The sequence below is a fragment of the Nerophis ophidion genome, linkage group LG14, assembly GCF_033978795.1.
Source record: "Nerophis ophidion isolate RoL-2023_Sa linkage group LG14, RoL_Noph_v1.0, whole genome shotgun sequence".
NCBI lineage: Eukaryota > Metazoa > Chordata > Actinopteri > Syngnathiformes > Syngnathidae > Nerophis > Nerophis ophidion.
The window spans coordinates 22222578-22235894 of NC_084624.1; the positions used below are offsets into that span (position 1 = coordinate 22222578).

General features: G+C 40.5%; 1 protein-coding gene across 2 annotated transcripts in view; it reads left to right on the top strand.

Annotated features, from left to right (window-relative positions):
• wu:fb63a08 (zonadhesin) overlaps positions 1-12679 on the top strand; it is a 53834-nt gene extending 41155 nt beyond the window's left edge. For both annotated transcript variants that reach the window (XM_061920098.1, XM_061920099.1), the window contains 8 exons: positions 3779-4035; positions 4107-4191; positions 4267-4809; positions 5072-5280; positions 8002-8158; positions 8248-8561; positions 8645-8774; positions 10386-12679. In XM_061920098.1, coding sequence (XP_061776082.1) covers positions 3779-4035; positions 4107-4191; positions 4267-4809; positions 5072-5280; positions 8002-8158; positions 8248-8561; positions 8645-8774; positions 10386-10528 — 1838 coding nt within the window. In that variant the 3' untranslated portion in view covers positions 10529-12679. The remainder of the gene's footprint in view (positions 1-3778; positions 4036-4106; positions 4192-4266; positions 4810-5071; positions 5281-8001; positions 8159-8247; positions 8562-8644; positions 8775-10385) is intronic.
• Positions 12680-13317: the final 638 nt, after the last annotated feature.

Here is a 13317-nt window from a genome sequence, read left to right on the forward strand (position 1 = left end):
CCTATTAACATGCAAATTAGTAACATATTGGCTCTTAACTACTCATCTTTAAGTACTTATTAATGCCTTATTCGGCATGGCCTCATTATAACCCTAACCCTCTAACCCTAACCAAATAACTCCAAATTAAGTCTTTGTTACTCCTGGGTTCAAATCCAGGCTCGGGATCTTTCTGTGTGGAGTTTGCATGTTCTCCCCGTGAATGCGTGGGTTCCCTCCGGGTACTCCGGCTTCCTCCCACCTCCAAAGACATGCACCTGGGGATAGGTTAATTGGCAACACTAAATGGTCCCTAGTGTGTGAATGTGAGTGTGAATGTTGTCTGTCTATCTGTGTGGGCCCTGCGATGAGGTGGCGACTTGTCCAGGGTGTACCCTGCCTTCCGCCCGATTGTAGCTGAGATAGGCGCCAGCGCCCCCCGCGACCCCGAAAGGGAATAAGCGGTAGAAAATGGATGGATGGATACTTGGAATATGTTACCCTAGTGTCAAACCTTTAAATTAAGTCTTAAAATATGTTCTCCATACTAAAATGTTACCAAAAACACAACTGTGTCTTGAATTAAAAAAAAAAACATTTTATTTTTCACTAAGAAGGGTTTGATGAATGTGCATGTGAAACTAATGGGGTTCAGCACCTCCAACAAAGTTAAGAACCACTGGTCTAGCGGCATAGAAACTGCATTGATGTGCAGGTTTACCATAGTTTACAGTTTAGCATTGTCTAGAACAGGGGTCGGAACCTTTTTGGCTGAAAGAATCATTAAATCCAAATTTTGTAAAGTGTATTTTTGTAAGAGCCACATAATATTTTTTTTTTAACACTTAATACAATGCGTGCATTTTTAGTAAGACAAACATTTTTAGAGTATAATATGTATCTTATTCTTTTTGACAACCTTGTTATTCTGAAGCTAACCAATTATAAATAAAATACTTATTTCCATTAATGCGACCTTCCTGTACCCGGAAGGACAGCTGGGGTTGACTGAGCCACCCACAACCTTGAACAGGTGTGGTAGGAAATGGATGGATGGATTAAAATGCGTGACAATATTTTATTATTTGAAAGTTATTTTTAACACTGTTATTTCCAGCGGAATTATTTATTACTTATTATCATGTTAAACAATGTCAGCTAAGATTTATCTGATCGTCAAAAGAGCCACATCTGGCTCGCTAGCCATAGGTTCCCTACTCCTGGTCTAGAAGATCAGGTATAGAGGGGCGTGGGGGTGGGAACAGTCAGATGTCTGATGGGTGTTGCGTTGATATTGCAGCAATGCAATGTCCAGAGCACAATTATTGAGGTGGTGAAGAGTGAGGTAATAAGATGGTTGGAGGCACTAAAGGGGCAGGCTGTTCATTTAGCAGCAGAGGTGGGTAGAGTAGCCAGAAATTGTACTCAAGTAAGATTACTGTTACTTTAGAGATTTAGTACTCAAGTAAAAGTAGGGAGTAGTCACCCAAATATTTACTTGAGTAAAAGTAAAAAGTATGTTGTGAAAAAACTACTCAAGTACTGAGTAACCTGATTACGGCAACAAATAATGCACAAAAACATAAAAATAGCAATGAGCAAATTCAGAGCCAGGAATATCTCTTAAGCAACTAAAACAATAATATATATTAAATTATAGTACATTAAAATAAAAAAAAATAAGGCACATTGAGCCACAATAACTTAACAGCACCATAGGCTCAGTAGGCATTCGTTGATTGATTGATTGATTAAAACATGTATTAGTAGATTGCACAGTACAGTACATATTCCGTACAATTGACCACTAAATGGTAACACCCCAATAAGTTTTTCAACGTTTATCAATTACTCAATAAATGACCAAGTCGAGGTGATCTACCTCATATACACATATACATACATACACACATATCAAATATAAACACAAATATCATATAATTTATATATACAGTACATAATTTATATTTATTTATTTTGCCGTTTTTGTTGACATGTTAAAGGTGTTTTAATGAATATACATGCATGTTTAACACATAGATTCCTATCTTTCATGAAGACAAGAATATACGTTTGTGTATTACCTGATTCTGATGACTTGCAATGATTGGAATCAGACGTCCACGTTTTCAAATGGAGGAGAAAAAAAGTTCCTCTTTTCTGTCTAATACCACATGAAAGTCTTTTTTTTTTGGTATTTTATTTGTCCAGCTCCCATATTCGTTTTTATACACTTTACAAGAAATACATTGGCGGCAAACTCCGTAGCTTGCTCGCTTGTTTGCGCTGGCTTTCGGAGACTCTTATTTTGTTAGCGCAGGCGCGATGGAGCGACACTTTTATTGTGAAGACAAGAACTGTGCGATCAGTCTTTAGGATTTTGACGGGAAGTAAGGTTGAAATAAAAAGTGTCTTTTTTCCTTCACACTTTTGATTGATTGATTGAAACTTTTATTAGTAGATTGCACAGTACAGTACATATTCCGTACAATTGACCACTAAATGGTTACACCCGAATGAGTTTTTCAACTTGTTTAAGTCCACGTTTGACGGTCATGTGACCACCTGGCTCTGTTTGATTGGTCCAGCGTCACCAGTGACTGCATGTGATTGGTGAAACGCAGGCATGCGTATCGTACATTGAAGCTCTGTCATAAACCAAAACAAACATTAACAGATCGATTAAAAAAAAGTAGCGAGTAGAAAGCTGAATGCAGATAAATGGAACGGAGTAAAAGTAGCGTTTCTTCTCTATAAATATACTCAAGTAAAAGTAAAAGTATGTTTCATAGAAAATACTCGTAGAAGTACAATTTATCCTAAAAGTTACTCAAGTAAATGTAACGAAGTAAATGTAGCGCGTTACTACCCACCTCTGTTTAGCAGTCTCACAGCCTGGGGATACAGACTGAGACATTCTGGTCAATAATGAAATTGTGATATTTGAGACATTTCATATTGCTACTAAATGTTTTCTGGGCTACAAAAAATGTTCTGTGCTACTACTGTTTTTAATTTAGGAGCACCGGTGTCACTAGTGGAAAAAAACTAGGGGTACAGCCCTAGTATATAATAACAGAATACATACTGTAGGGATGTAGTTTCAACACTAAGATCCAAATAACAATTGCATGTGCAAACTATAAGATCAATATGGCCAAGTATGTAACACAACAGTGTGTACTATTAGTGTGTGTGTTGTGTGTGTGATATACTAATACTGTGTGCACATTTGGGCAGCACGGTGGGAGAGGGGTTAGTGTGTCTGCCTTTACAATACGAAGGTCCTGGGTATGATCTTGCGCTCGGGAGCTTTCTGTGTGGAAATTGCATGTCCTCCCCGTGAATGCGTGGGTTCCCTCCGGGTACTCCGGCTTCCTCCCACCCACTTCCAAAGACATGCACCTGGGGATTGGTTGATTGGCAACACTAAATTGCCCCTAGTATGTGAATGTGAGTGTGAATGTTGTCTGTCTATCTGTGTTGGCCCTGTGATGAGGTGGCGACTTGTCCAGGGTGTACACCGCCTTCTGCCCCCGTGACCCCGAAGGGAATAAGCGGTACAAAATGGATGGATGGATGGGTGTGTACAATTGATAAGAAATGCAAAGGTAGTCCTGACTGCCCTATTTAAATGAGGATTGTGGGTGTACTGTATACGAGCTGTCACCATGGAGACACTCATTTCCTTCTATATGCATGGCATCATATGGTCCATGAATCAGGTCCTAAAAGTGAAAACCTATTTTCACTACTGATCTGATAGGCTAACTATTTCAACTCTTCTGCTATAACACAGATGGTCACTATCTTTACGTTGAGGCAAACAGCGCATCATACGGAGACACAGCTCGTCTGATCAGTTCTGAATGTTCGGCCACCGGTCCTCATTGTCTGCAGTTTTGGTACCATATGTACGGCTCGGCCGATACTATGGGCCTCCATGTGTATTTGCTGCAAGACAACGTAGCTGATGCCATTCTGTGGATGAGGAATGATCAAGGAAATGTGTGGCATCTGGCCCAGGTTGACTTCACCACAGCCGGACCTTTTCAGGTAAGGAACATCTCAAGTCAAATGTTTAACCACATATGAGAAACGTATTGTAATAGCTCCTATTACAACAGATCATTTTCGAGGGACGACGAGGTTCTAATGATCAGTCAGATGTGGCCTTAGATGATGTATCACTTTATCGCGGAAGCTGTGCAGGTAATTAAATAATTTAACTGACGTACTAATACTATAATAACCAGTGTTTCTAAATAAGACTGATGTATTTTGCAGACCTGGCTAAGCCAACCCTCCCTCCTTCCGCAACTGATTCGATTACAGAAATCATCTCAAACGTTACACAGCCACAAAATACAAACTCTACAACAACAACAAACCCAACTGGCGCCAATACACAGACTACCATTAGACCAAAGACCTCAAACCCAAATGCCTCACCAACAACAACAACGCCTGCAGCTACTGTCACAATCAGACCTCAGGGCACGGTCACAGCTACCCCATCATCGACCGACCACCAAGTCGATGAAGAAACAGAAGAACCAGGACCTCAACCAACAGCCGAAGAAATAACACCAATTACATACCCTAAAACCACAGCAACACCAGTACCTCCAACAACGGAAAGCAACCTACAAACATCAGTAAAACCAGAAACTCCACCAGGAACAGTTACACAATCTCCAACAACTAGTAATGCACCTCAACCTCCAACTGCAGCAACCAATGCACCACAATCCGCAAGTACCGTTAATCCACAACATCCAAATGAAACTCAAGCAGCAACGACTGTTAGACCACAACCTCCAACAACAAGTAAGAAATTCCTGTTCAGATTCACAACAATGTATCCTATTCCTATCTCCTAAAATGCTTTCATCAAACAAATGCTACATTTATAGGATTAAAAAAAATATAGCAACAATAACGTCTAACAAACTAAAACAATGCTCTGAAACATACGCCACATAAACTAAACAATGCAGTCCTCGAATAGAAAGGATCTATTGTGAGAGTGTTAGAACATTCTTAAATGTTGTCCCTGTTGCTGCTGCTAATGTTGTTTTTTCCTCTCCAGCGCCCTCCTGTCTACAGAATAGTCATTACACGGCATGTATCTCTGCCTGCGGTCCAACCTGCAGATATGTCACTGGCCCACCACACTGTAATGACACAGAGGATTGTGAGCCAGGATGTGTGTGTGACGACGGCTACGTGCTGAGACAGGGCGCGTGTGTACCGGTCCAACAATGCGGATGTGTGGATAGAGATGGCAATAGATACAGCGTACGTGACAATTCCAGATTACAAACCCCAAATCCAGTGAAGTTGTAACGTTGAGTAAACGGTAAATAAAAACAGAAAACAATGATTTGCAAATCCTTTTCAAATTATATTCAATTGAATAGACTGCAAAGACAAGATACTTAACGTTTAAACTGGAAAAACGTTGTTATTTTTTGCAAATATTAGCTCATTTGGAATTTGATGCCTGCAACATGTTTCAAAAAAGCTGGCATGATTGGCAAAAGGAATGCTCATCAAACACCTATTTGGAACATTCCACAGGTGAACAAGCTAATTGGGAACAGATGGGTACCCTGATTGGGTATAAAAGCAGCTTCCATGAAATGCTCAGTCATTCACAAACATAAATGGGGAGAGTTTCACCACTTTGTTAAGAAATGCATTTTTTTTAACAGTTTAAAAACATTTCTCAATGAGCTATTGCAAGGAATTTAGGGATTTCACCATCTACGCACCGTAATATCATAAAAGGTTCAGAGAATCTTGAGAAATCACTGTACGTAAGTGATGATATTACGGACTTAGTGTGTAAAGGATATCCCCACATGGGCTCAGGAACACTTCATAAAACCACTGTCAGTAACTACAGTTGGTCGTTACATCTGTAAGTGCAGGTTAAAACTCTACTATGCAAAGCCAAAGCCATTTATCAACAACACCCAGAAACACTGCTGGCTTCCCTGGGTCCGAGCTCATCTAAGATGGACTGATGCAAAGTGAAAAAGTGGTCTGTGGTCTGACGAGTCCACATTTCAAATTGTTTTTGGAAACTTTGGTCGTTGTGTCCTCCAATACAAAAAAGAAAAAAAACATCCGGATTGTTAAAGGCACAAAGTTCAAAAGCCAGCATTTGTGATGGTATGGGGGTGTATTGGTGCCCAAGGCATGGGTAACTTAAATATCTGTGAATGCACCATTAATGTTGAAAGGTACATACTGGTTTTGGAGCAACATATATTGCCATACAAGCAACGTTATCATGGACGCCCCTGCTGATACCTAAGCCACCTGTTACAATAGCGTGGCTTCATAGTAAAAGAGTGCGGGCACTAGACTGGCCTGCCTGTAGTCCAGACCTGTCTCCCATTGAAAATGTGTGGTGCAATGTGAAACCTAAAAAAACCACAACGGAGACCCCGAACTTTTGAACAACTTAAGCTGTACATCAAGCAAATAATTCCCCCTGAAAAGCTTCAAGAATTTGTCTCCTCAGTTCTCAAACATTTACTGAGTGTTGTTAAAAGGATCACACTCCTCAGCCTTCCCGGTAAGGTTTATTCAGGTGTACTGGAGAGGAGGCTATGCCGGATAGTCCAACCTCGGATTCAGGAGGAACAGTGTGGTTTTCTTCCTGGTCGTGGAACTGTGGACCTGCTCTATACACTCGGCAGGGTTCTTGAGGGTGCATGGGAGTTTGCCCAACCAGTTTACATGTGCTTTGTGGACATGGAGAAGGCATTCGACCGTGTCCCTCGGGAAATCCTGTGGGGAGTGCTCAGAGAGTATGGGGTATCGGACTGTCTTATTGTGGCGGTCCGCTCCCTGTATGATCAGTGTCAGAGCTTGGTCCGCATTGCCGGCAGTAAGTCGGACACGTTTCCAGTGAGGGTTGGACTCCGCCAAGGATGTCCTTTGTCACCGATTCTGTTCATAACTTTTATGGACAGAATTTTTAGGTTCAGTCAAGGCGTTGAGGGGTTCTGGTTTGGTGGCCGCGCGATTAGGTCTCTGCTTTTTGCAGATGATGTGGTCCTGATGGCTTCATCTGGCCGTGATCTTCAGCTCTCACTGGATCGGTTTACAGCCGAGTGTGAAGCGACCGGAATGAGAATCAGCACCTCCTAGTCCGAGTTCATGGTTCTCCCCAGGAAAAGGGTGGAGTGCCTTCTCCGGGTTGGGGAGGAGACCCTGCCCCAAGTGGAGGAGTTCAAGTATCTAGGAGTCTTGTTCATGAGTGGGGGAAGAGTGGATTGTGAGGCAAAGCTCTCAATTTACCGGTCGATCTACGTTTCCATCCTCACTTATGGTCATGAGCTTTGGGTCATGACCGAAAGGGTAAGGACAGGGGTACAAGCGGCCGAAATGAGTTTCCTCCGCCGGGTGGCGGGGCTTTCCCTTATAGATAGGGTGAGAAACTCTGCCATCCGAGAGGAGCTCAAAGTAAAGCCGCTGCTCCTCCACATCGAGAGGAGCCAGATAAGGTGGCTCGGGCATCTGGCCAGGATGCCACCCAAACGCCTCCTTAGGGAGGTGTTTAGGGCACGTCCAATTGGTAGGAGGCCATGGGGAAGACCCAGGACTCTTTGGGAAGACTATGGGGAACGCCTCGGGATCCCCGGGAAGAGCTGGACGAAGTGGCTGGGGAGAGGGAAGTCTGGGCTTCACTGTTTACGCTGCTGACCCCGCGACCCGACCTCGGATAAGCGGAAGAAGATGGATGGATGGATGTTAAAAGGAAAAGTCATGTAACACAGTGGTAAAATGCCCCTGTGACAACTTTTTTGCCATTTGTAGCTGACATTAAATTCTAAGTTAATGATTATTTGAAACAATAAATATATATTCAATTGAATATAAGTTGAAAAGGATTTGCAAATCATTGTAATCTGTTTATTTACCAACTTCACTGGTTTTGGGTTTTGTACTTTGTACAAATTGGTTTACCATCACTGCTATTGTGACATCTTTATCTTGTTTCAGTTTGGTCAACTGTGGTACTCCAGCCACTGCAGCCACAAATGTCAATGTCAGAGGCAAGATGGCCTCGGGGAGATTTACTGCGATGAAGAAGACGAGTGTGATGGTAATGCCATTTGCCTCCAAAATGAACAGGGACGTTACTTCTGCCAGAAAACAGGTATTACAGATGCCACTATGTGTCTTAAGTGGCTTTATCTTTCGTATTTCCATCACCTCTTTGATTGATCCATTCATATTGCACAACAGGCTTTGATAGTTGTTTGATTAATGGAGACCCGGAGTACAGAACTTTTGATAAAATGAGGCATGACTTCGAGGGCGAGCACTCATACGTGCTTGTCCAAACCAAAAAGTTGCCTAGTAATCTGCCGGACATCTACATAGAGGGAAACTATACACCTACTGAACATGAGGACAGCAGTAGTGAAGAAGATGATGAAGATGACGAGAATGATGGAGACGATGACAGCAATGAGCATGATGAACGCCACAGATTACAGGGGCTCACAATGAAAATCTACAACCATACTGTGCAGTTCAAGAAGGGCCAGAAGTTATTAGTAAGTTTCACAGATATTAAAACTTAGGCATTTTATTGACTGCTTTTATTATCCTTTCTTCAAATGGTTCTGCTTCCTTACAGGTGGATGGACAAAAAACTAAGACTCCTGTTTCGCCAACACTTGGTCTGAAGATTCAGAAGCATCCCTCACACATTTCTGTCCAAACTGACTTTGGTCTCACTGTAACGTTTGATGGCCAAAATGATGCAGGTAATATTTCTGTTAGTGTCGGTCACCTTTCAAACTTTGTGAAAAATCCAAAGATATTCTCATTCCTCCAACACTCGGATGGACTGTTGGTGCTACTAGAAAACTAAGCTAACGCAGACGGCTAGTTATCCATCTACCAGAAATTGTAGCACCTGATTTTTTTCTTGGCCTGATCGCATGATGTGTGTAAATCAGGGGTCACCAACCTTTTAGAAACCAAGAGCTACTTTTTGGGTACTGATTAATGCGAAGGGCTACCCGTTTGATACACGCTTAAATACATTGCCAGAAATAGCCTATTTTCTCAGTTTACCTTTAATATATAAATCTATATATATATATAAAAAATATGTATTTCTGTTTGTCATTCCGTCGTATATTTGTTTTCCTTTTACGGAAGGTTTTTTGTAGGGAATAAATGATGAAAAAAACACTTAATTGAACGTATAAAAGAGGAGAAAACAGTGAAAAAAAAGAAAATTTAATTTTGAAACATAGTTTATCTTCAATTTCGACTCTTTAAAATTCAAAATTCAACTGAAAAAAATGAAGAGAAAAACTAGCTAATTCGAATCTTTTTGAAAAAAATGTAAAAATAATTTATGGAACATCATTGGTAATTTTTCCTGATTAAGATTAATTTTAGATTTGACGACATGTTTTAAATAGGTTAAAATCCAATCTGCACTTTGTTAGTATAAATAACAAATTGGACCAAGCTATATTTCTAACAAAGACAAATTATTATTTCTTCTAGATTTTTCAGAACAAAAAATTTAAAAGAAATTCAAAAGACTTTGAAATAAGATTTAAATTTGATTGTACAAATTTTCTAGATTTGCCAGAATTATTTTTTTGAATTTTAATCATAAGTTTGAAGAAATATTTCAAAAATATTCTACGTCGAAAAAACAGAAGAATATAAATGAAGAATTAAATTAAAATGTATTTATCATTCTTTACAATAAAAATTAAAAAAAATACTTGAACATAGATTTAAATTGTCAGGAAAAAAGAGGAAGGAATTTAAAAGGTAAAAAGATATGTGTTTAAAAATCCTAAAATCATTTTTAAGGTTGTATTTTTTTCCTAAAATTGCCTTTCTGAAAGTTATAAGAAGCAAAGTGAAAAAAAAAATGAATTTATTTCAACTAGTGAAGACCAAGTCTTTAAAATATTTTCTTGGATTTTCAAATTCTATTTGAGTTTTGTCTCTCTTAGAATTAAAAAGTCCAGCAAAGCGAGACCAGCTTGCTAGAAAATTAATACAATTTAAAAAATAGAGGCAGCTCACTGGTAAGTGCTGCTATTTGAGCTATTTTTAGAACAGGCCAGTGGGCGACTCATCTGGTCCTTACGGGCTGCCTGGTGCCCGCGGGCACTGCGTTGGTGACCCCTGATGTAAATGTTTCTTTTGGTTCTAGTCCTAACTGAAAAATGATGGCGTGGTGGCCTGAAGAAAAATCATACACACCAATCATTGCTCATTGCAGCTTGAGATAATAGAGTACAAATGAGTATCAAGCCTTAGAATGTCATTGGAACAAAAGGACCTAGTTTTGAAACCAAGACTTGTTTTACAGAAAATGACACGATACTCTTTTTCCACAGAAATAACACTACCACGTGTATACAAACGAAAGGTGGTCGGTCTCTGCGGAAACTTTGACGGCCGTAAGTTGAATGACCGGACGAAGCCAGATGGAACTATGGCCAAGACTGTTGAAGAGTTTGGAGAGAGCTGGAGGGTGTAACTATAACCTGGATGAAACAAACAGCCACTAGCCACAAATAAGACACAACTTGACAATCATATCTATATTCATAAGAAAAATGTCTTCTTTATCGCAAACACTATATCCAAACCTGAATACAGTAGTCAGTTGCTCTGTCCACAGCTAACATCCTTCTGTTTTACTAGGAGCTGTTTGTACTTTGTTGGAATCCATTAAACTAATTTCTTCATACCTTTAAAGATGAATGCAATGAGCAGTCTTTAAATGGAATGCCATACCGATCCCATCACCGAATATACACTATATTGCCAAATTATTTGGCCACACATCCAAATGATGATAATCAGGTGTCATAATCACTTGGTCCAGCCACAGGTGTGTAAAATCAAGCACTTAGGCATGGAGACTGTTTCTACAAACATTTGTGAAAGAATTGGCCGCTCTCAGGAGCTCAGTGATTTACAGCGCGGAACTGTCATAGGATGCCACCTGTGCAACAAATCCAGTCGTGAAATTTCCTCGCTCCTAAATATTCCAAAGTCAACTGTCGGCTTTATTATAAGAAAATTGTAGAGTTTGGGAACAACAGCAACACAGCCAGAAAGTGGTAGGCCACATAAACTGACAGAGAAGGGTCAGCGGTTGCTGAAATGCATAGTGCAAAGACTTTCTGCACAGTCAGTTGCTACAGAGCTCCAAACTTTATGTGACCTTCCAATTAGCCCACGTACAGCACGCAGAGAGCTTCATGGTATGGGCCCTTCCTCTTCCAACATGACAGTGCACCAGTGCACAAAGCAAGGTCCATAAAGACATGGATGACAGAGTCTGGTGTGGATGAACTTGAGTCCTGACCTGAATCCGATAAAACACATTTGGGATGAAGTAGAACAGAGACTGAGAGCCAGGCCTTCATGACAAACATCAGTGTGTGACCTCACCAATGGGCTTTTGGATGAATGGTGGAAAATTACTATTAACACACTCCCTAACCTTGTGGACAGCCTTCCAAGAGGAGTCGAAGCTGTAATAGCTGCAAAAGGTGGACCGACATCATATTGAATCCTATGGGTTAGGAATGTGATGGCACTTCAAGTTCATATGTGAGTCAAGGCAGGTGGTCAACTACTTTTTGGCAGCATCGTGTATATGGGGCCTGAGCCACTGAGATTCAAATATCACCACACGCTAAACAGCGTGTGCAAACTATAAAATGGTGTGTGCCATCAGTAGGTCTGTTGCATGTGATCTACTAAGACTGTATGCACAATTGAAAACAAGTGCAAAAGTGGTGCAGACCGCCTTATTTAAATGACAATTTTGCATGGACAAATGGCTGTGCTAATGGAGACACTCAATTTCCTCCACACTCATGACATCATAGGTGCCAACGGCCCAACCTGTGCTGTTTTGCTGTGTTGTGCAATAAGCAGCACACACCACCTTTTCTAGGCAATATAAAATAGCGACCTGGAAAACAGAACCCAGGGTTTTCCTGACAATTGATTGTAGCACAGTGTTACGTTCCACGTAGTGGTGGTTTGTTGTTTGTGTTTCTTCTTCTTTTGTTTGAACAGGTCACACTCAACCACGACCTCTGCTGCCAATCAACCGGTTTCTGTTCCCAGCTGTTCCTCATTTCACCTGTTGATCAACCAGCCAATCCCGGTCCACTATTCATCCTCCTGTGCTGCTTTAAATCACCTGCTCACCACTGGAAAGGGGAATTCTTTTTCTGATACGCTGTCTGGAATTCTGGGAGACCCTACTTTGTCTTTGGCGACACTTTTTTTCTCTTCAGTTTTTTGGGGACCTTTCAACCTTTGTGAGTATCTGCAGCCTAGTCTTGGGAAAGGTTAGACCGAGGCCTCTATACACTACACACATAGGATTTTTGTTTGTGTATAGAGACACCAGGCTTAGTGGTGGCTGTCACCCTTGTATGTTTTGGACCCCCTCTTTGGTTAGAGTAGTTAGGTAGGTTTTTGGTTTATGCTAATTAAATAGCTTTAGTTAGTCAGCTTACCTTTCTTTTCTAGAGGTGTATTTTGGTATGTTTTGTTCATTTCTTTGACAGCACCAGTAGTCCCAAGCTAGGCTAGCGTTGTGTCCTTGTTGTACCCGCCCCACCACCTGGTCACTTTTCAATACACTAGTTTTTGTTTTCAATTCTTGGCTTCAGTGTCTTTAATTTACAACTCATTTGATTTATACACTTTTATGTTGCGTTCCCCTATGATCCCTAGACTTCGAGCCATCTGGAACGTAACACACAGCACCATGGCAAAATAAAAGCTGCCACACCCTAAAAATTTGGATTTTCTTTCATGTGAAAACAAATTTAAGTACCGTATTTTTCGGACTACAAGTCGCAGATTTTTTCATAGTTTTGCCAGGGGTGCGACTTATACTCATGTGCGACTTATGTTTGAAATTAACACATTACCGTAAAATATCAAATAATATTTGGCTGATTCACGTAAGAGACTAGACGTACAAGATTTCATGGGATTTAGCGATTAGGAGTGACAGATTGTATGGTAAATGTATAGCATGTTCTATATGTTATAGTTATTTGAATGACTCTTACCATAATATGTTACGTAAACATACCAGGCACCTTCTCCGTGTGTTATTTATGTGACATATAACGTACACTTATTCAGCCTGTTGTTCACTATTCTTTATTTTAAATTGCCTTTCAAATGTCTATTCTTGGTGTTGGGTTTTATCAAATAAATTTCCCCCAAAAATGTGACTTATACTCCAGTGCGACTCATATATGTTTTTTTCCTTCTGCATTATGC